General features: G+C 38.8%; 2 protein-coding genes across 7 annotated transcripts in view; both read left to right on the top strand.

Annotated features, from left to right (window-relative positions):
- The window catches only part of ABCA6 (ATP binding cassette subfamily A member 6), a 64,606-nt gene extending 54,008 nt beyond the window's left edge, over positions 1-10,598 (top strand). For 4 of the 5 annotated variants that reach the window (XM_049859322.1, XM_049859325.1, XM_049859321.1 and 1 more), the window contains 10 exons: positions 297-414; positions 1,500-1,591; positions 2,033-2,211; positions 3,351-3,426; positions 3,503-3,597; positions 6,405-6,524; positions 6,733-6,873; positions 8,050-8,129; positions 8,941-8,996; positions 9,128-10,598. In XM_049859322.1, coding sequence (XP_049715279.1) covers positions 297-414; positions 1,500-1,591; positions 2,033-2,211; positions 3,351-3,426; positions 3,503-3,597; positions 6,405-6,524; positions 6,733-6,873; positions 8,050-8,129; positions 8,941-8,996; positions 9,128-9,229 — 1,059 coding nt within the window. In that variant the 3' untranslated portion in view covers positions 9,230-10,598. The remainder of the gene's footprint in view (positions 1-296; positions 415-1,499; positions 1,592-2,032; positions 2,212-3,350; positions 3,427-3,502; positions 3,598-6,404; positions 6,525-6,732; positions 6,874-8,049; positions 8,130-8,940; positions 8,997-9,127) is intronic. The other variant, XM_049859326.1, reaches the window with a different exon arrangement.
- A 6,624-nt stretch (positions 10,599-17,222) lies between these two features.
- The window catches only part of ABCA9 (ATP binding cassette subfamily A member 9), a 78,947-nt gene continuing 73,172 nt past the window's right edge, over positions 17,223-22,997 (top strand). For both annotated transcript variants that reach the window (XM_049859328.1, XM_049859327.1), the window contains exons 1-2: positions 17,223-17,453; positions 22,327-22,428. In XM_049859328.1, coding sequence (XP_049715285.1) covers positions 22,401-22,428 — 28 coding nt within the window. In that variant the 5' untranslated portion in view covers positions 17,223-17,453; positions 22,327-22,400. The remainder of the gene's footprint in view (positions 17,454-22,326; positions 22,429-22,997) is intronic.

The following is a 22,997-nucleotide window of genomic DNA, read 5'->3' as shown; positions in this document are numbered from 1 at the left end:
TTTACCTTTTATTTGCCTTAGGTATGGTGATGTTTCCATGAGCTTAGCTACTTCTGTGCTGGAAAGACAGTGAGCCAGCTTGCATGAAACTATGTTGTCTTCCCAGTTCACTGAGAAGCGTGAAGTACTGCTTACATTAAAGAGTGCATATTACATTTGAAACAATCAATATGGATTACCCTCAACACAAAATATAATTTGGTTTATGACAGAACAGAAAAGGGCCCAGCAAGGAGAACATCGAAACATGAAATCTCTGAAATTTAAGAGGAAAATCATGCTGTCATCTCTTGCAGAAACCGGTCATTATTGCCAGCTGTCTCCACAAAGAATATGCAGGCAAGAAGAAATGCTGCTTTTCAAAGAGAAAGAAGAAGATAGCTACAAGAAATATCTCTTTCTGTGTTAAAAAAGGTTTGCAATAACCACTTTTCTATTCGTCATTGTTTTTAGAAATGTTTTAGGCACCATTCTACTTGCTGGTGCATTCATTCATCCATTTATTAAACATATATTTTTTAGTGTGCTATGGTCTGTTTTAGGCTCTGGACATGCAGTTATGAAGGAAGTAGGCAAAGTTCCTAGCTCATGGTCCTAGCTGGGGGTCCATAAACAAAAATAACTTATCAAGAAAACTTTCAGATATTAAGTAAGCTCTCTGTGGAGCATTAAAATAAGTGAAATGAAGGAAATGAATTGGGGCTGCATTTGGCTAGATGGTCAGAGAAGACCTTCCTCGAGGAGCAACATTTAAGCTAATATCTAGGTATTAAGAAAGTGCCAACCATGTTGTCATTAATACATATGAGCTTTCTAGGCAGAGAAAACAGGCGGTAGAGGAACTCAGATGTGTATTGTAGACACGTTTGGAATGGTTGAAGAACAACACAGTGGATGCATCTGCTCGTGGAAGGAAGGAGGTCAGGGAAGTGGGCAGGGACCGGGTTAGGTATAGCTCTGTAAACACAACAAGGAGTTCATATTTTAAACCAAGTTTGTGAAAAGCCATCAGAGGCTTTTTCGCAAAGTTGTGCCATCATTTAATTTATGTTTTGAAAATGTTACACTGTTTGCTATTCATTCATGAATTTGGAGGAAGGGCAAATTAAGAAGCTTTTATAGCAATTTAGATTGGACACAAGTGGTAAAATTTGGGATAGACAAAATATCCCTGGCTTCCCAGGTTTAGGAATCATTTTATACATGGACTCAGCACAGTAGCAATTTATTATGGAAAACAATTTGGAACCTTTTTAACTCAAATATCCAGGAAAAGGACAACAGATATATTGACATAGAATCTATAAACTTTCCAATAATATTCTGTATAACATAGAAGGTAAAGAATGTCTTTTGGTGACATGAATTCCACACATATTATAAATTTCAAAATGATAATAACTGGGTGGGGGTTCAAATATCTCAACTCTTATTGAAAAAAACAAGTTTATGTTAATATTTAACTTCTGTTATTAACAGTCAGTGATTCTTGCTTTCAGGTGAAATTTTGGGATTGCTAGGACCCAGTGGCGCTGGTAAAAGTTCATCTATTAGAATGATATCTGGGATCTCAAAGCCCACGGCTGGAGAGGTAGTAAAAAATAAAGGAATGGTTCAGTTTTATAGTTATAAAACCATACTTCAATATGGGGGCCCCTGGGGGGTGGGTTCAAATGTTTAATGTGCTCAGTTTCTAACTGAAAGGTTGGAGGCTCACATCTATCCAGATGCTCCTCTGAAGAAAGACCTGGCAATCTGCTTCCAAAAAATTAGCCACTGAAAACCCTATGGAGGATAGTTCCACTCTGAAACTCATGGGGTCATCATGAGTTGGAATTGACTCTGTGCCAACTGGTATATTTGTATATTAGTAATTTATATGGTTTTCTATAACAAGCATATGAAGTAATTTCTCAAATATTTCTTTGATGCTCAAAAATTCAGGCGCTTATTATTATATGTCAGTTTCTTGAGTAATTGCGTGTCTGAAGAAAAGGCTACACGTGTTTCTAAAACCTTTTTACTTTTTTAGGTGGAGCTGAAAGGATCTAACTCAGTTTGGGGTCACCAGGAAGACAATGTGGTCAAATTCCTGGGGTACTGTCCTCAGGAGAACCCGCTGTGGCCCAACCTGACGGTGAGGGAGCACCTGGAGGTGTACGCAGCTGTGAAAGGGCTGAGGAAAGCAGACGCTGCAGCCACCATTACACGGTACAGAGAGAAGTCACGTGTTTCCTTTGGGTCAAGAGGTAGGGTGACTGTCCAGTTTGTGACAAATTCACTAGTAAAGAGTAGAAACTAGAAGTGATGCCTCCAACTTTGTAGTGTCAGTGTTTAGAGCAGGAATAGGGGACAAGACCTTGTTTGGTTCCCACATCTCTGAACAATGGGTCTTTAAAAAAATAACCACATAAAATTATCTACAATGAATAAGGTACGAAAAATCATCCACTTCTGTCTCTAAGTCGCAATTCTGATTTTTCTTAAAGGATTTTTAAGAGGTGAAACATCTTTCTATTCCAAAATAAACTGATTTTTAAAAATGTTATCCCTAGCGTTTTGAGAGTAATAGCACAAGGCTATGACATTTAAAGAGATTAACTGTTTATTAAGAGTGAGAGTAAAAGAAAGAGGGAAAGAGGGAGAGGTTTGCAAACAGGCAGGCAGTTCTGTGGAAACTGCCGAGACTATCACAAGGCAGTTTTTGGTTACATGCTATTTACAATCACGTGACGTGCAGCTGGTTCTGTGAAGGCTATGCAGTAGTGCAGGAGAACAAGTCCCAAGGAATATACGAAATTCTAGAGATAAAGGTCTTGGGGAAAAGAAACTTGCAGGCTAAACATCTACCATCTGGTACTTCAAAGTGAGCGTGGTCCTTGAGAAACAAAAAGGCACAGTCTTTTTTAGGGGTTGGTGGTGAAAACACACACATTACCAGTTCTATAATTTCTACATGTACAATTCAGTGACATTGATTATTACAGTCTTCACGTTGTGCAACCATTCTTGCTATCCTTTTCCAAATGATTTCACCACCAGCCTCAAGAGGTCTAGCTTCTGCTGGGCCAGGCTAGGCAGTGGTTAGAGATGGGGTGTGACCAACAGTCTCTGGCCCCGCAAGGCTGTGTGTGGAGCTCTTAACTGCCAAGAAGGGGCATTTTTGAAGGATTAATGAGGTTGGTTTGCAGGGCTATATTTAATGAAAAGACACCAGAAGTCTTGAAGCATTGTCCAGGCATCTGGAGAGTTGTGTAATTTTAACATCTCCAGTGCTGTTACTCTTCTGTATGCTTACATTTGCCAAATATCTTCTCTTGCCCTAATATCCTCATCCTGTTTTCCATCAGATTGGTGGATGCCTTCAAGCTGCAGGAGCTGCTGAAGGTACCAGTGCAGAAATTAACCCCAGGAACCAGTAGGATGGTATGTGTGGTGTGGGATGGTCCTCTGAGAGCTGGCACAGTGTGGCAGTAAACAAGGGCGTTTCTCTGCATTTCAGTTGTGTTTTGTGCTGAGCATCATGGGAAACCCACCTGTACTGCTTCTGGATGAGCCGTCTACAGGCCTGGATCCCACCTTGCAGCAACAAATGTGGTGAGAATGATCTTCTCTTTTGCTGACCCTCTGCGCATGAGCTGGGAGTAGACACCGTATGTAAAGTTGCATTTTTAAACTGATCTTAGAAAATCAACTTTCACATCCCCTGGTTCCTAATTCAGTGGCGTTATCCACGTTATTAGGAAAACAAATACTTCCCAAATAGATTTTTAAATGTTGCATCATATTCCTTTGTTATTCAGGTAAAAAAGAAATTCTCTAAGACCTTTGTTGGATTTTTAGATCTTGTAATTTGGAGTGTATTTTAATTTTGCCTTTGAATTACTGAGATGTCTATAATGGTCTCCTTGTTTTTTTTTTTTTTTAACTCCTACTTTGATTCCTCAGAGAACATTAATTTACTGACCCAACTTCCTTTTTCTCCTCCTTTTGACCAAATCTGTCAACTTGGCTTATCCAGTTTTTAAGCACAAATTTTCTCTTCTTGCTTTCCAACCTAGGACTTCGCTTTACATTAATAAAAATTCTCCGATGGTGTTTCATATTTGTGACTGTCCAGTATTCTTTTCAACTTATTTTAAACTTTACTGTAGACATTATGTACAATGTAGAGAGACTCAAGAAGCCCTGGTGGCACAATGGTTAAGTGCTCAGCTACTAACTCAAAGGTTGGCACTTCAAACCCACCTGCCACTTCTTGGGAGAAAAGACTTGGCAATCAGCTTCCATAGAGATTACAGCCTAGGAAACACTATGGGGCAGTTCTACTCTGTGCTATAAAGTCACTACGATTAGCAATTGACTGGACGGCGCACAACAACCACGGAGAGAATCGTTTATGAACCCAGCACCCATTTTCTCCGATTACCAACATATGGCCAGTCTTCTTTGATCTGCTCTACACCTACCAACCCACTTCTTCTCCCCACTCTCCAATTATCTGGAAGCAAATCCCAGGCAGCATATCCTTTTATTTATAAGTATTTCAGTTAGTATCTCCAAAAGATAAAAAATCTTTTTTTAAAAAACACACACTTCACTAAAGAAGATATTCAGGCAGCTAACAGATACATGAGAAAATGCTCTCAATCATTAGCCATTAGAGAAACGCAAATTAAAACTACGATGAGATTCCATCTCACTCCAACAAGGCTGGCATTGATCCAAAAAACACAAAATAATAAATGCTGGAGAGGCTGCGGAGAGACTGGAACTCTTATACACTGCTAGTGGGAATGTAAAATGGTACAAGCACTTTGGAAATCTATCTGGCGTTATCTTAAACAGTTAGAAATAGAACTACCATACAACCCAGAAATCCCACTCCTTGGAATATACCCTAGAGAAATAAGAGCCTTCACACAAACAGATATATGCACACCCATGTTTATTGCAGCTCTGTTTACAATAGCAAAAAGCTGGAAGCAACCAAGGTGTCCATCAACGGATGAATGGTTAAATAAATTGTGGTATAGTCACACAATGGAATACTACGCATCGATAAAGAACAGTGACGAATGTGTGAAACATTTCATAACATGGAGGAAACTGGAGGGCATTATGTTGAGTGAAATTAGTCAGAGGCAAAAGGACAAATATTGTATAAGACCACTATTATAAGATCTTGAGAAATAGTATAAACTGAGAAGAACACATACTTTTGTGGTTACGAGACGGGGAGGGAGGGAGGGCGGGAGAGGGTTTTTTACTGATTAGTTAGTGGATAAGAACTACTTTAGGTGAAGGGAAGGACAATACTCAATACATGGAAGGTCAGCTCAATTGGACTGGACCAAAAGCAAAGAAGTTTCCGGGATAAACTGAATGCTTCAAAGGTCAGCGGAGCAAGGGTGGGGGTTTGGGGACCATGGTTTAAGGGGACTTCTAAGTCAATTGGCAAAATAATTCTATTATGAAAACATTCTGCATCCCACTTTGAAATGTGGCGTCTGGGGTCTTAAATGCTAACAAGCGGCCATCTAAGATGCATCAATTGGTCTCAACCCACCTGGAGCAAAGGAGAATGAAGAACACCAAGGTCACAAGATAACTATGAGCCCAAGAGACAGAAAGAGCCACATGAACCAGAGACTTACATCATCCTGAGACCAGAAGAACTAGTTGGTGCCCGGCCACAACCGATGGCTGCCCTGACAGGGAGCACAACAGAGAACCCCTGAGGGAGCAGGAGATCAGTGGGATGCAGACCCCAAATTCTCATAAAAAGACCATACTTAATGGTCTGACTGAGACTAGAGGAATCCCGGTGGTCATGGTCCCCAAACCTTCTGTTGGCCCAGGACAGGAACCATTCCCAAAGACAACTCATCAGACATGGAAGGGACTGGACAATGGGTAGGAGAGAGATGCTGATGAAGAGTGAGCTATTTGTATCAGGTGGACACTTGAGACTGTGTTGGCATCTACTGTCTGGAGGCGGGATGGGAGGGTAGAGAGGGTTGGAAGCTGGCAAAATTGTCACAAAAGGAGAGACTGGAAGGGCTGACTCATTAGGGGGAGAGCAAGTGGGAGTATGGAGTAAGGTGTATTTAAGCTTGTATGTGACAGTCTGACTTGATTTGTAAACATTCACTTGAAGCTCAATAAAAATTAAAAAAAAAAAACTTAACCACACCTAAAAATATTAAAAACAGTGCCTTAATGTTATCCAATATCTAGTTAGTATTTATATTTCCTTGATTTGATTGAACTACGATCTGAATAAGCTTCATAAACTGTGTTTTACCTATTAGTTTCCGCCTCCATCTCTCTTCTTTTTTTCTTACATTTATTTAAATATAAAATGCAGTATTTTGTTTAAATAACCTCTTGATTCACTCCAGGCAGGCAATCCAGGCAGCCATTAAAAACAGCGAGAAGGGGGCCGTCCTAGTCACGCATTACCTGGCTGAGGCCGAGGCCTTGTGCGACCGCGTGGCCATCATGGTGTCTGGGAGGCTCAGGTGGGTGTTTGTCCAGAGGCCACAACTGACCCCTCAAAAAATATGAGCGTTTCTCCGTGGGAGGGGTGTGGCCGCTCTCAGCAGCTGGAGCTCGGCTTCTCACTCCTTCACAGACACCCTTTTCCTTGCATTTCAAATTGGAGAATAACATCAAGAAATTAAGGGACAATTTTTTTTTTTCCCAACACTTTGTCCTTCTTGCCTGTAGATGCATTGGCCACATCGAACACCTGAAAAGCAAGTTTGGCAAGGATTACATTCTAGAACTAAAACTGAAAGAACCTTCTCAAGTGACTGTGGTACACACGGAGATTCTGAAACTTTTCCCTCAGGCTGCGCGGCAGGAAAGGTGAAGGGAGTTTTTGATTATGGTGGAAAATGCAGGCTTAGCCTGCTCAGTGGTTCCTTTTTTGCTCTGTGACAATGTCAAGGTAACTTGACTTCTTAGTAAAAGATAGAGATCTCAAAAACTTGATTTGTTGAGTCTTCCAGATCATGAGTTGAAAGATGCCCAGGAAGCTGATTACCCATTGTCCTCGAGTCGGTTCCGACTCATAGTGACCCTATTACAAAGATGCAAATATTTATGGTAAATTCCCCTTATAGAAAAACAGCAATTGAGATAATAAGGCTCCCCTTAATGGTGTTTTCTTGCCTCAAAGTGAAGTCTAGAATGGGGTGTGTGTGTGTGAGAGAGAGAAACTGGGGGAAGGGAAGGGAGGCAGAGAATGAATTTGAAATTCCTTGGAGTCATAAGCTCACCTAAGAAGTTGGACATAAAAGCTGCTACTTTCATTTTAACACGGTATGAATATAATGGAATTATCTGTAGTTCATAGGCCAGGGCGCCATATATACAAGATGCCAAAATATTTTTCTGGTCTTCCTCAGAAGCCAGGGAAGTTTAAGTTAGTCTTAAATACCTGCTCCGCTGTTCTGTTCCTCTCTCCCAACCTCATATCTCTCGTTTCAACTTAGCTTTCTGGAAGGTGACAAGGATAAACTCTTAGGTTGACGTTAGTTCCCAACCTAATTTGAACTAACCAAAGATCATATCCGAATATCTGAATTCATTGAGCAAAAGGTTTGCATAAACTGAGCCAAAAAAAAAAAAAAACCAAAAAACTCGTTATGGTCAAGTCGATTCCAACTCATAGTGACCCCATAGGACAGAGTAGAACTGCCCCATTGAGTTTCCAAGGAGCGCCTGGCGGATTTCAACTGCTGACCTTTTGGTTAGCAGCTGTAGCACTTAACCACTATGCTACCAGAGTTTCCATAAACTGAGCATAAAAGTAATTATTCCAGATTATTACATGGAGAACTGTCTTCAATAGCCACTACCAAGAGTAATTTTTTTAATTTTCATTGATGAATGATTTTATTTATATCCTATTTAAGCCACATATTAATTTGTGTGACTATTATTTTTAGAAATAAATTGTTAATAATATCAATATTTATTTCAGTGGTGGTTTTCTGCCATTGAAGCTCATGCTCAAATATGACACTTTCCTATTACCAGGTATTCCTCCTTCGTGGCCTATAAACTACCAGCAGCAGATGTTCACCCTCTGTCTCGGGCCTTTCACAGACTAGAGGCAGGTAAGAATAATGGTATCAAACTAAAACTTTTGAAGAATCAATTCATATGTAGATAATAGTTTAATGGGAGAAAATTGTGTAATAAATGGTAAAAATTTAAAAAATAGACCTTGAAGTGGCATAATGGTAAGAATTCCAAACGTAGAGGATGGTGGTATTTAACCTCAACTTTGGCTCGTCCAGCTCTCTGGAAAGAGGTTAATCACCAGTGCAGGGATCAAAGCTGCAGAAAGCACAAAAACATGGTGATTGGTCTTACTGTGAATTCATGACGCTAGCCTCAACATGCCCCTTAGTGCTGCCTGCTTTGCCCATATTTACATAACCCATTCATTCCCCAAGTCTTCATTGCTACTTCTCTCCTTCTCCTCATTCCTTACGTGTTCATTTCCACCCCCTTCACCCTGGGTTTTCTATGTCAGCTAATTCCCTTGATTTACATTTCACTAATAAAAGTGACAGAGAAATTGTCCATCCTTCCAGGAAATCTTCCTCATATGTGAAAATATATCAATCAGTTATATAGTTCCTCAAGGAAATATATATTTCCCCAAGACATACACACTAGGTAACAAAACACGTATTATCAAACTGTTTGTTTTAGCACAGTATTCTTTTAATGTCAAGATTAATTTAATATGTATTTGCTATAACCCTTTATGACTTTTCATTATTTCTCCAACTTGTTTATTCAGCTTTATCTTCCATTTGTATTAATGATTTATATTTTTACTTTGTGTGACTGAAACAATTCTTGGTGAAAAATTGTAAACATCTAATATGAGCCCTTTGCGTTTGTTTGTTTTTGTAGTGAAGCGTAACTTTAACCTGAAAGAATACAGTCTCTCTCAGTGCACACTGGAACAGGCAGGTCTTTTTTTATGGTTATGTATATCATCCCTGTGAATTTCATACACAAGCAACATGCATGTTTCCTCTTCACTGGGAAGGCCATCAACACCTTGATAATTCTTTTCCTTCTTTTGTCTCCAACTTAGGTATTCTTAGAGCTTTCTAAAGAGCAGGAACTGGGCGATTTTGATGAAGAAGTTGATACAACCATGAGATGGAAGCTCCTCCCTCATTCAGACGACCCTTAAATCCTCAAGCTTAATAACGCCTTGTTGAGCTCATGTAAACTTCTGTTATATGTAATAATTAGCACTTTGTCTCATTTTAAAACTTACTGAATATCAGTACTAGGCATATTTTGTATATTCAGTTAATAAATGAATAAATTTTATTAAGAGTCTTCCCCTCAGATTTAGAGGTGATAGGCAAGCTGTGACAAAGGTAATACAAAGTATTGTATTAACAAAGACACCCAAAGAGCCAGGCACTGGGTGTGTGGTAGAAATAAAACTACACTTTGAATTTTTTGAAATATTTATATATATATTTTACCATTTATTAAAAATTCTCTTGATAAAATGTATGAGGAGCATTTTCAACAGGTAGGAGCTGCATGGATACTTCACACCAGTTGATGATACATCGAATTTATGGTTTTTCTTTTACATACGAACACAGCCCAAGATTCACTTACTGAAACCTTTCCAGAAATTGTTTTGGAGGCCACAAGGTTAAGAGGCTTTTGGACTCACAAGTAAACAAGCATATACATTTGAAAAACAGTTCAATTATGTCATTTGAAAACAAGGAGAGTCACAGTAGTATTTGTTTGGATTTTTAAATTTTTGAGTATGTTATATTAAGTTTTATGATTGTGGGGGAGCGGTGACTTCCCGAATTACCTCATCAATCATTTTCGGTGATTTTAAGGTCATCTTCCCCTCACATTTGTATGTGTGTATGCGTATATATTATATATATGATCAATTTTTTAAAAATCTGTGCCAGCTTTACATATTATTTTAGCTTTTCCCTTAAATAATATCATATCATCAGAAAACCTTTTGAAAACCAAGCAGTATTGCAGTTGCTTTTTTTTTTTTTTTGTGATATGTTATATAACTTTAATTCTTTTTTAATGCTCACTGGAGAAAATTTATATAATGGAGAAAAAGATAGAATGGAATTGAATAAAAAATCACCACAAACTTACCATACCGAAAAAACAAAACAGAACAGAAACCACACAGGCTAACATTTTCAACTGTTTCCTTCTTTTCTTATTGCACTTTTTACGTAGTTGAGATCATACAGTATAGGTAATTTTCTAAATAAATATATATGCGTATTTGCTGATCTAACATTTAAATTGCTTTGATTTGCATTCAAACTTCTGCCGAGGCTGCAGCTCAGATGTTTGTGTGCTGTCGTGTGTTAATCATTGGAATCCTTTGTTCATTTATTTTTGTGCTCTAACCTTTTTCTTATCCATGTTACATATTTTGTCTATGTATTTTTATAAATATTTGAATTAAATCTGTGAAGTTATATTTCTAAATCTTTGGCAAATAATCTATAGGAGACTTTTATGCCCTATACAAAATGAATTCATATTATCGTGAGAGTTGAATTCACTTAAATTATTTCTAAAACTCAAGCAAGAAATCCTATTGTATTCCTCTAATGTATAACATACCTCAACATATGTAAACATTTGGTATTTCATATAACAATATATAAAATATTTGCTTATATTCTTTATAAATTATACATTTTTCTGAACTATTACAGAAACATGTTTACAAAATACTGACTAACCAATATCAGATGTAGTACCAATATCATGAAAATATTAAATGGATGTTGTTTGCTAAAGCTATCACAATATGGTAGTTTTTGAAGCTGTTAGTTTAGGTTTTTATTAGGATTGTGTCCAAGAACAGATGAATGGGTATGAAAGGAGAAAATCAGGATAAAACAAAGGACTGGTGTTATAGATTGGAAGGCATCCCCCCAAAATATATGTTGAAATCCTAGCCCTTATACCTATAAATATGATTTAGTATGAAAATTAGGGATTTCTTTGTTATGTTAATTAAGTCATACCCAAGTGGGTGACTTCCAAATGTAAACACTTCTGCGTTACCAAAAGAGCAGAGTGGACGCAGAGACACACCCAGAGAAAGAGGAAGAGAGAAACCAGGGAGACAGATGCATCTACCAGCATTGCTGGAAGCTACTAGAACCTGAAATAGACCAGGAAGGGCCTCCCCCTAGTTTTACACCCTGAATTCAGATTTCTGGCTTCCTAAACTATGAGAAAATTAATTTCTGTTCTCTAAAGCTAGCCACTTGAGATATTTGTGTTATGGCAGCATTACATCTACATTTAAACCTGCATCTAAGAACTTTGTAGTAAAAAATTCATATGCCTGAGGTTAAAGGGAAAAATCCTAAAATATTCTAGACAGTAAAACAAAATACTTCAAATTAATGAGAATCCAAATTATGTCAGCAAGACTAGATGCAAGAGGGCAATGATGGACTGCTTTCAAAGTCAGCAATTTAGGAAATTTTCAGTCTGGGCCAAAAAAAAAAAAAAAAAAAAAATGCTAGCATAACAGATGTATCAGTAAAGAAAATGGACAGATTTCTTACAGGGGAAAATAAATGGACAAAAATTATATTAAACTATGCTTGAAGTCATAAGTAATCTAAGATATGTACATTAAGTAATCAAACTGCACTACTTTTTAAGTCAAATTGGTAGAATTAAAAATTTCTCTGATTTCCAGTTTTGACAAGGCTATGGAGAATAGAATTGTTAGCATTTATCAAGTGTCCACTAATTTCTAGGTTCTGTGCTTATTAAAAGGAGCCTTGGTGGTGCATTGGTTAAGTACTTTGTGCTAACTGAAAGGTCAGGCGTTCAAACCCACCAGATGCTCCACATGAAAAGATGTGGCAGTCTGCTTCCGTAAAGATTAAAAAAAAACATGAAAATCCTATGGGGCAGTTCTACTCTGTCCTATAGGGTGGGTATGAGTCGGAACCAACCTGACAACAACAGGTTTGGTTTTGGTGCTTATTAACACTTCACATGTGTTGTTTCATTTACTCCTTAAAAACAACCCTAAAAAAAAATACCAAACTCGTTTCCATTGAGTCAATCCCAACTCATGGCGACTCTATAAGACAGAGTAGAACTGCCCCATAGGGATTCCAGGGAGCATCTGGTGGATTTGAACTGCTGACCTTTTGGTTAGCAGCCAAACACTTAACTACTGTGCCACCAGGGCTCCAAACAAACCCTAGGGGCGACCTATTGTATCTTCTGCCTCTTACAGATGAGTGAATGGAGGCTTCCAGGTAAGTCATTTGCTGGCTTCGCACAGCTACCAAAGGGTGGAGCTGAGGTTTCAAGACAAAATAATAAAATATCCTGTGAGGGGTAGGATGAAGGCAAGTACATGGCAGAGTGTGGGAGAGACTATTGCTAGAGATACAGGCTGATTTTTAACACCGTCAGAGTATGCAGGTTCAAACGTTTGTTAACACTTCAGGTAATCACTAGTAGAATGAAATACTGACTCAGAGCTTTTGTTTAACAAGAATCGGGGAAAGGAGAACCAAAAAAAAAAGGAACAGAGAAAACACGGTGAGTGTAGAAATGGAGAAATAGAAAACTACAGGAAAAAAACTATAAAATAAGATGACTGAGCAAAATGGATTGGCCATCCGAGGGACTTATGTCCCTACATGGAAAGTAGAAGATTTGCAGACTAGGTAAAAATAAAAATAAAATTGTGCTGTTTCAAGAGACATCCTGTGAGCAGAGAATAAATGTTGTTCTAAATATACCTGAACATTGCAAATAAAAATAGAGGGCAGGAATATATCATACTGAAGATGTTTCGAGGCAAAAAAGCATGAACATGACCATGTAGAATTTGTATATTATATTTCTAAGTAACAAAGAACAATTGTTGAAAGGGAGCATTGGTGGGTCAGTGGTAGAACGCTCACCTCCCACACAAAAGACCGAGGTAGTTTCCATTCTCGGCCAAAGCACCTCATGCACAGCCACCACCTGTGTGTCAGCGGAGGCCTGAGTGTGATGGTGCTGAGCTGGTTTCGGTGGAGCTTGCAGACTAAGACAGCCTAGGAAGAAACACTTGGAGATCTACCTCCAAAAATCAGTTAATGAAAACCCTCGGGATCACAATGGTTCGATCCACAACTGATCACGGGGATGGCATAGGACCAGGCAGCATTTCACTCCATCGTGCATGGGGTCAACATGAGTTGGGGGGCAAACTCAGCAGAGGCTAACAGCAACATCTGACAAACCTAAATGTAGGCAACGCAACTGGGTCTGAGGAAGGACGAAAAGCCAGAGCAGAAAAGCCCCCGGGAAAGGAACAGACATTCTCAGCCTCATTCTTTCTTGGGCTGCTGGGCTGCTTCATTTTTCTCTCTTTGCAAGTCAAGATTTTTTTGCTCTTGCTCTTGATTGCACAGGGCTGAGCATGGCTGCACACAGACCTCGTGATGACAAGTGCTCTATACAAATAGCTTGCAAGGAATCCAACAGGAGGAATGTTTTAGCCTGATGCAAAATCCATCGCATGAAGTCTATGAGACTTCTAGCACTGGAGAGTATTGCTTCAAAGTATATGAAGTGAAAGGCAAAGAGAATTGGAAAATGTGTGTCCTGAAGCGAGAATTGAATGAACAGAAAGACATGCACAAATGGGCAGTGTAGCATTTGTAATTTAGACGCACATTCTCTAGCAAGGTGATCAAGAGCTTAACTCAAGTTCTGCTCCTCATCAGCTTTGTAAATTTGGGTATGTTATTGAAACTGTCTGGGCCTCACTTTTTTTTTTTTTTAATAACTTTTATTAAGCTTCAAGTGAACGTTTACAAATCCAATCAGTCTGTCACATATAAGTTTACATACATCTCACTCCCTACTCCCACTTGCTCTCCCCCTCTTGAGTCAGCCCTTTCAGTCTCTCCTTTCTTGACAATTTTGCCGGCTTCCCTCTCTCTCTATCCTCCCATCCCCCCTCCAGACAAGAGTTGCCAACACAATCTCAAGTGTCCACCTGATATAATTAGCTCACTCTTCATCAGCGTCTCTCTCCCACCCGCTGACCAGTCCCTTTCATGTCTGATGAGTTGTCTTCGGGGATGGTTCCTGTCCTGGGCCAACAGAAGGTCTGGGGAGCATGGCCGCCGGGATTCCTCTAGTCTCAGTCAGACCATTAAGTTTGGTCTTTTTATGAGAATTTGGGGTCTGTATCCCACTGATCTCCTGCTCCCTCAGGGGTCCTCTGCTGTGCTCCCTGTCAGGGCAGTCATCGATTGTGGCCGGGCACCAACTAGTTCTTCTGGTCTCAGGATCATGTAGGTCTCTGGTTCATGTGGCCCTTTCTGTCTCTTGGGCTCTTAGTTGTCGTGTGGCCTTGGTGTTCTTCATTTTCCTTTGCTCCAGGTGGGTTGAGACCAATTGATGCATCCTAGATGGCCACTTGTTAGCATTTAAGACCCCAGACGCCACATTTCAAAGTGGGATGCAGAATGATTTCATAATAGAATTATTTTGCCAATTGACTTAGAAGTCCCCGCAAACCATGTTCCCCAGACCCCCGCGCTTGCTCCGCTGACCTTTGAAGCATTCATTTTATCCCGGAAACTTCTTTGCTTTTGGTCCAGTCCATTTGAGCTGACCTTCCATGTATTGAGTGTTGTCTTTCCCTTCACCTAAAGCAGTTCTTATCTACTGATTAATCAATAAAAAACCCTCTCCCACCCTCCCTCCCTCCCTCCCCGCCTCGTAACCACAAAAGTATGTGTTCTTCTCAGGTTTACTATTTCTCAAGATCTTATAATAGTGGTCTTATACAATATTTGTCCTTTTGCCTCTGACTAATTTCGCTCAGCATAATGCCTTCCAGGTTCCTCCATGTTGGGCCTCACTTTTGTCATCTATAAAATAAGGGCGATTATGATAGCTGGTAATCTACTTCTATAAGATTACAGTCATTGAAAATCCAGTGAAGTGCAGTTCTACTCTGAAGTACATGGGGTTAGCCATGAGTCAGAGGTGATTCAATAGCAACAAGTCTGGATTTTTTTTTTAATAGTAGAATCTGCCTCATGGGATTGTCGTGTAGATTAAATGTGTTAATATTTAAGTGTACCTTGCACATAGTAGTGCTATTCTGCTAGAAAATCAATGCCATTTCATTTTTTAAATCCTCATAGGACTATTTTTTTTAATTGGCAAGCTGATTCTAAAGTTTATTTGGAAGAGAAAATGCATATGACTTTTCCAAAAAAAAGCTGATAAAAGAACATTAACTAGGGTGGATATGAGAATACATCAGATCCTCACTTTTCACATCTCTGCTCAATTCTGACCCCAGATGCATATGCACCACCTAGTGCTGGGTCAGAGCTTATAAGTTATAGGGCACAGGCCTGTATACTGCAAGTCTGCCTAAGATCTCAGATGCCAGCTGCAAGCTTGAGAGTCCCCAGGTCCCCCCTCACTTCTGACCTGCTGGCTCCCACTACTGCCTTGGGTTTGATAATTCTCTAGAATGAATCAGAGAACTCAGAGTTAATGCTATACTTATGATTACAGTTTTATTACAGAAAAAAGGATCAAATGAAGAGACACATAGGACGAGGTCTACGAAGGTTTCCAATGCAGAAATTTCACATCCCAAAAAGTGCTGTGCTACCCTCCCATGTACATCGATGTGTTTCACCAACCAGAAAGACCCTGGAGCTTCCATGTCCAGAGCCTTTATTGGGGCCTCATTACATAGTCATGATTGATTGAATCAGCCTACATTCCTTGAGGTCAGCTGATATCACATGATGGTCTTTCTGACTTGGCCAACCCCGACCTGAATCACCTAATTAGCATAAACCCTCAGGTGTGGAGTGGAGGCATAGATAAAAAAGGTACTTCAGTTACTCAGAAAATTCCAAGAATAAAGACCGAATTACTTTGGGTAAAGTTAATGTAAACCTCACAGGAGGCTTGCCCTATTATAGTGCTACAGAGATTAAACAGTGTGGTAGGCATAAAGACAGAGGTCAACATATTGAAGGAAATCCAGGAGTTTACTAAGCTAGAACTCACAAACCCTATCCTAGAAACAAAGTTCCTTCTAGGAAACAAGTTACTGAAAAACTTTTTCCTAAATTATATTCTCTGTATACAAAATGTTATGATAATTTTGTTATCTTCGGACACAGAAAGAATTCCAGATTTTTTTTTTTTTTTTAAATGAGCTATCTTTTTGCTTGTTGAGAGATTTCTGGGCCTCGCATAATTATCAAGAGGAAATCTGATTGGAAAAACATTGAGGGAATGGGAAATAGGCAAGGAAAAATTCCTGCCATTACCACTGACCAAGGATACAGGTGCACGTCTGTTTAGTTCAGGAATACCAAGTATAGCACATTGTCTCCCTCTCTTTTGTAATTACAGTACAGAAGAATTTAATAGACTTACTGGCTGTAAGCAAAGAGTGTCCCATTTCAAGCTCCTTCTTCAGATAAAGACAAACTCCATGAGTTACAAGAAGTTTTGGATCTGTTTGTCTTCTACTTAAATGAGATGCTCAAAAAACATGTAATACCAGCAATTGCACGTTAAAACATGTTTCTTGAACAATTCTGGAAAGCAGGACACAGTAAAAAAAAGAAAAAACAGTGGTGGCTTATAAAGCAAGTAGTTTGTTTTCTGGGACCTGTTGGAAAAATAACCAACGGGTAGGCTGGAGGAGAGCAGGTATTTTTATATGATGCTGCTCTAAAGAGTCTCCTGTTTTTCTACTCCAAGAAAGATGCTGAAATTAGTGCACATGCCATGCCACTGAAATGCAGAAAGGATGCAGAGTTCCTTTTGTTATCCCAGAAATAAATTACATTGCTCCATTACCCTATTTCTATGAGTTTAATTTCAGTGGAAGGTCTGAGTTACTTTCTGGCCTGATTTATATGTTTCTGGCGATCATTTTTACAAAAACCCTTTCCTGTAGGTCTCGTCACTTCATCCTGCTCCTCTCTGAAATGACTTTTAACTTTGTTGAAAAGATTGTGTTTGGGCATCAGCTGTCCCAATAGACTAGATTTTCCCTGGTTTGTATGTTTTGATAGGTCCAGCCAACCCTCTGCAGCTATGAACTCCCTGCTGAGGAACTGGCTGGGAGACAAAGAAATGCAAAACAGCAAGAGAATCATCATGTGAGCACAGAGCTTTTGGCAGCCTGGCTGAAATGAGACCATAATCCTTTTTGGAAATCAGTCTACAAGGGAACTATTCACAATAAACACGTTAAAAGCGTGATGTAGTATGACCGAAAAGGAATGTGAATTTTTCTCCAGGACATGCAGAGACCCGTGGATGAACTGTGTTTCTAGATTCTTGTTGCAGCTTTCCCGAGAGTAAGTTAACCTCTAAAACTGTGGTTGTTCTGCATATGTTAATATAACATGTCTACAGATAGAGAATGCCAAATATTTGGGTGGATGCTACCAAAAGCAGTAAGTTAGTAATAAGTTGTTATGACTTTTCCATTTTCAGAGTACTGTATATTGCATGGATAAATAACCAGTCTGGAAACGAAGATTTTCTACTCCATAACTAAACCATAAGAAAACCGTGGTGGCGTAGTAGTTAACTGCTATAACTGCTAACCAAAGGGTCGGCGGTTTGAATCCGCCAGGCGCTTCTTGGAAACTCTATGGGGCAGTTCTACTCTGTCCTGTAGGGTCACTATGAGTCGGAATCAACTGGATGGCACTGGATTTGGTTTGGTTTGGTAACTAAACCATGTCTGGGCAAAGAGCATCCATTACTCCAATTAGAATAAATTGAAAGGAATATAACTGTATGTTGCCACTTTGCCAGCATGAGCTATTGCCAAAGTCATTTCAATTACTTATTCTGTTTCATTCGCTTTCAATCTTACCGTAAGCACTGGGGAGATGTATGCTTTGTTTTCTGAGTTTTCAACTGTTTTTAGCTGACTTGAGAATATGGTTATCAGGAAAACTTATAGGAAAACTTGGAAGGATTTTGATTTCATTTGCCGTGCACTGTATTTATTTTCTGAATAATAACAATTCTCTCAGACTGGAAAATCACTGATTTTTTATAATCAAGTTATTATATGGTAGTAACACCACTGTCTATTCAGAGCAATTTAAACCAACTAGATGCTTCATGCTACTACAGTAAACTCTTTTTCCCCTACTATTTACATCACTGGAAACCCTGGTGGAGTAGTGGTTAAGAGCTACGGCTGCTAACCAAAAGGTCAGCAGTTTGAATCCACCAGGTGTTCCTTGGAAACTCTACGGAGCAGTTCTACTCTGTCTTATAGGGTCGCTATGAGTCAGAATTGACTCCATGGCAATGGGTTTGGTTTTTTGGTTGTTTTATTTACACCACAGAGGGAAAAAAATCAGTCTTAATAGTCAGAAACGAATAGCCACATTCATGAGAGCTACATCATGATAATTTTTCTTGGTTTGTAAATATTCTCCAGCACGTACATTAATTGACAGAAAGCAGAGTAGGCACTTGAAGGATATAGTGAAGCCTGTCTGCCCTGGCAGCTACCACAGCATTGCTTCCCTAACTGGAGATGTGTCAGTTTGGTCTCAGTTGGAGTTGGCAGGCATCCCCGGCCTGCACTGATGGCACGGCAAACAAGAGTTCTTCCACCTAGCTGGAGAATCACTTTGTTCCAATCTGCACATTTTTTTAATGTAACTCCATGTCTTCCTTTGTGCCATAATGAGGCGCATCATAAAAGGAACGTCGAGGGGTTATTTTTGTCCTAGCGCCTTTTCCTTAGATCTACTTTAGAATTCTTCCTGCCTTCTTCTCAGTCCTCATCCTACCAATTTTTTTTCTTTTGGTTTGTTATTTTGGTTTGTTTTTTTTTAATTGCTATCGTTACAAATTAAAACAAATTTAGTGGCTTAAAATGACACAGATTTATGGTTTTATAGTTCTGGAGGTCAAAAGTCTCACACGGGTCTCATTGGGTTAAAATCAAAGTGTTGGCCGGGCTGTGTCTCTTCCTGGAGGCTCTAGAGCGTCCATTACCTTGCCTTTTCTAGCTTCGAGAGGCTGCCTCTGTTCCTTGGCCCATGGCTCTCTCCCTTCATCTTCCAAACCGGTGACTGCTGGTTGATCCTTCTCACATCCCATTACTCTGACCCCCCTTCTGCCTCCCTCCTCCATCTTTAAGGACTCTTGTGATTCCATTGGAGCCCTGGTTGCATCGTAGTTAAGAGCTCCGCTGCTAAGCAAAAGGTTGGCAGTTCGAATCCACCAGCCGCTCCTGGAAACCCTGTAGGGCAGTTCTATTCTGTCCTGTAGGGCTGCTCTTAGTCGGAATTGACTTGACAGCAACCGGTTTGGTTTTTGGTTTGGTGATTACATTGGGCCCAATCAGATAATCCAAGGTAATCTTCCTATTTTAAGGTCAGCAGATTAAAAAAAAAAAAATAGTAGATTAAAAAAATCATAATTTCATCTGCAGCCTTAATCTCCCTTTGCCACTTAGTTTAACATATTCACAGCTTCCATGACTAGGACATGGACATCTTTGCAGGACCATTTTTCTGTCTACCACATTCTTCTTCAACTATTCCCTGCCTTTCGGAGTTGAATAGCAGCACAGCCTTACCCACAGACAGTAATTAATGCCACTGTTCTTCTCAAGCTTCTTCTGCTCACACTGTCCTAGAAGCATATCCAATCCTTTTAGGCTCCACCTCATGAAGTAGACTTTGGTAATTGTCCCCCGGGTCGAAGGGTGGGGATCTGAATTATACAGGACACAAGATTCAGGGCTTGATTTTCTTAACTTGTTGAATAGGTACTATATGTTCATGGCAAAAAAAAAAGGAAAAGGTAAAAAATTGTGTTTTTCTTCCCTCCTTCCCTCCTCTGTGCCAGAGCCCCTTGGCTTCTGTTGTTGGAGGCTACAGTTATTACCAGTTATTAAATACTGATCTGAACCATATGAAATTGCCTTTTTTAAAGGAAAAAAATTATTGCAGATTTTTATTCAGTAATATTATATAAGTTAATACTTGATCGTGGAACAGAGAAATCCCCAAATCCCAGAGGCTTGTCAATCTTTCATGATGTAACAGTCCAACTCCAATGCTTCTGGTCTCTGCTCCAAGCATTTTTGTCTCCCTCATTATTCCATATGTTTTTATTTTCTTGTGAAATTTGAGAGGATCACAAAAATTTCTCTATTATCATGGACAGATTTTTTTGTCATTTACGTTTAATTTTAATTGTATTTTTTGCTTTTCATTTCTCTTTACCTTTCTTGTTTCTTGAATTTTATTATTGTCATTAAATGGAAAGTTTAAAATTTTTCTTATGTTTGTTATAATGAAGTTGTTTTTCAAAATTGTGTATTTTCTCTGCATCTGGAGGGTAACCTTCCTTTTCTCATGTTCCAACATTTTGGGGCTCCTGATAATGACTGCACAGACCAAAGCCTGTGAATAAACATCTTTAGCGGATCCCTCCTGCAGAGATCCTACCAGTATCCACAGCCAGTGTGGATACTGGTAGGATCTCTGATCTTGCACTGGAGAGAGAATTGATATGGCTAACCACTAGCTAAATTTCTACAGCAGTATGGCACGCTGGTCACAAGCATGGTGTCCAGAGCTCCACTGTCTAGGTTAGGGCTCTGGCTCGGCCGTTATTAGCTGTCTTTGTCAAGTCACTTCACCTCTGTGCCTCATTTTCCTCATCTGTAAAATGGGGAGAATAATCATATCTACCCCAAAGTTTTTTTGTAAGAATTAAACTAACAAATTCATATAAAGCACTTAGAAATACTTGAAACATAAGAAACCATCATGTTAGTTTCTCCAATATCCTATATGCAAACTACCCCCTCCCCCCGCGCAATCTCTTTGGTCCAGCCATAATGAGCAATAGGAAACCTTCTAAAATTTTCATGAGATTTTCTGTCTATTGCTTTTGGGTTTTGTTGCTGTTGGGCTTACTGTTTATTTGTTTGGATGGTTGGCTTGGGATTTTTTTTTTTTTTAATCTCAATTATAAAGTGTTGAGTTAATCATATTCCCGAGTTCATAGCACACCAAAATGATTGGCTTATGTTGTTTTGGTTGTATAGTTTCTTTAATTTCCAACTTCCATTTCCTATCCTACCCCCATTCCCTTTTGCAGCTTCTGCAGACAACTTTTTATTGTATTTGATGGAGATCCTTTAGTTCCTCATGTTTTTGTAGAAAGTGCATTGCATATTGTATTAATTAATGTAAATGATATTGTGCTGTGACTCTCACCTTTTCTTAAGCTTTTAAATGGACACTGTGGTTTAAAAATCCCTCCCCACTGCTAAGTGGATACCAATCCATTGCTTCTGATTGATTCATAGTACTCTACGATCTACATCCATGAAAACTGATTTTCTAACACCCTACTACAATAACCTACATTATGATAAACATCCTTGTACAGGTACCCTCATATACCCATGCAAGAATTTTCTTAGGATACATATCCAAGAGCAGAATTGATTAATGTTAGGATATTGCTAAAAACAAAACAAAACAGAAAACCAAACCCACTGCCGTCGAGTCGATTTCAACTTATAGCGGCCCTCATAGACCCATGCAAGAATTTTCTTAGGATATATACATATCCAAGAGCAGAATTGATTAATGGTAGGACATTGCTAAAAACCAAAAAACAATACAACGGCAAAAAAACCAAACCCGTTGCCGTCGAGTCAATTCCAATTCATAGCTGACCCTATAGGACAAGGTAGAACTGCCCCATAGGGTTTCCAAGGAGCACCTGGGGGATTTGAACTGCCGACCTTTTGGTTAGTAGCCGTAACTCTTAACCACTACGCCACCAGGGTTCCCAGGATATTGCTAAGTAGTAATAAATTGCTCGCCAAAGAGGCTGGATAAGTCTATGTTTTATCAGCAGTGTATAAAAGTTGCTTTATCCCTATGAGAAAATTTAATTATGCCAAGTGTTATGGGGACAACATGTGGCACTCTTAAACTATAAATTTTGTCAGGCCAATGACAGATAAGTGATATCTCATAATTATTTTCATTTTATTTCTTTCAATACTAATGAGTTAGAATATCTTTCTTTTCTTTTCTTTTTTTTTAAGTGTTTTGGCTTTCTTATTCTGTAGACATGTTATGACTTTTTGTTTGATTGCACAATGTTTTCTATTTCAGACCTTCACATATACTTCCTTTATTTGCTTTTTTAAAAAATAAACAGGTCAAAATGAGCAAGAGGCACATCAGTGCGAGTCAGCAAACATGGGCACTTCTTTGCAAGAACTTTCTTAAAAAATGGAGGATGAAAAGAGAGACTTTGTTGGTATGGTTCAGAGTATATGCCTTCTCATATTTAGAAGAGCAGAGTGTATTTTCTCATGCATGTGAATATATGTTATCTTCATTCTTTAACATTTCGTATAATACTGAATTTTGAATTAGTTTTTTTTTTTTAATTATGAGATCTGACATTATTGCAAACAAGATTGCTTTGAATATATATCACTATCTTTGGTCTTACAGAAGATATTTTTTAAAGAATTCATATTCAGAAACTGTGAAAAATAAAGTTACATCTTTATACTACGAAGTTAACAATTCTTAATATCTAGACTTATTTGAATTTCATGAAGGCATAGGTCCAGAAGTTCAAGGCCAATTTCAAAGAAAGGTTCAGAATTTAATTCAGAATTAATCAAGAAAGCAGTCCCATATTTAGTAAATACTCCAAAGACAAATTGAGGCACTTTCACACAATTGCACCATGGATACAGACAACGGCAATTCGAAAGAAATGCAGAGCATTTAAGCCAACAGGAAAGGATAACTGCATTTTGAACTTTATTTCTCTTAAAATAGTAATAATTTTCTTCTGATTTTAAAAATAATTAT

The sequence above is a fragment of the Elephas maximus genome, chromosome 19 (genome assembly GCF_024166365.1).
Source record: "Elephas maximus indicus isolate mEleMax1 chromosome 19, mEleMax1 primary haplotype, whole genome shotgun sequence".
NCBI classification, from domain to species: domain Eukaryota; kingdom Metazoa; phylum Chordata; class Mammalia; order Proboscidea; family Elephantidae; genus Elephas; species Elephas maximus.
Note: the sequence above shows the minus strand (reverse complement) of the source record. Positions and strands in the feature narration are given on the sequence as shown.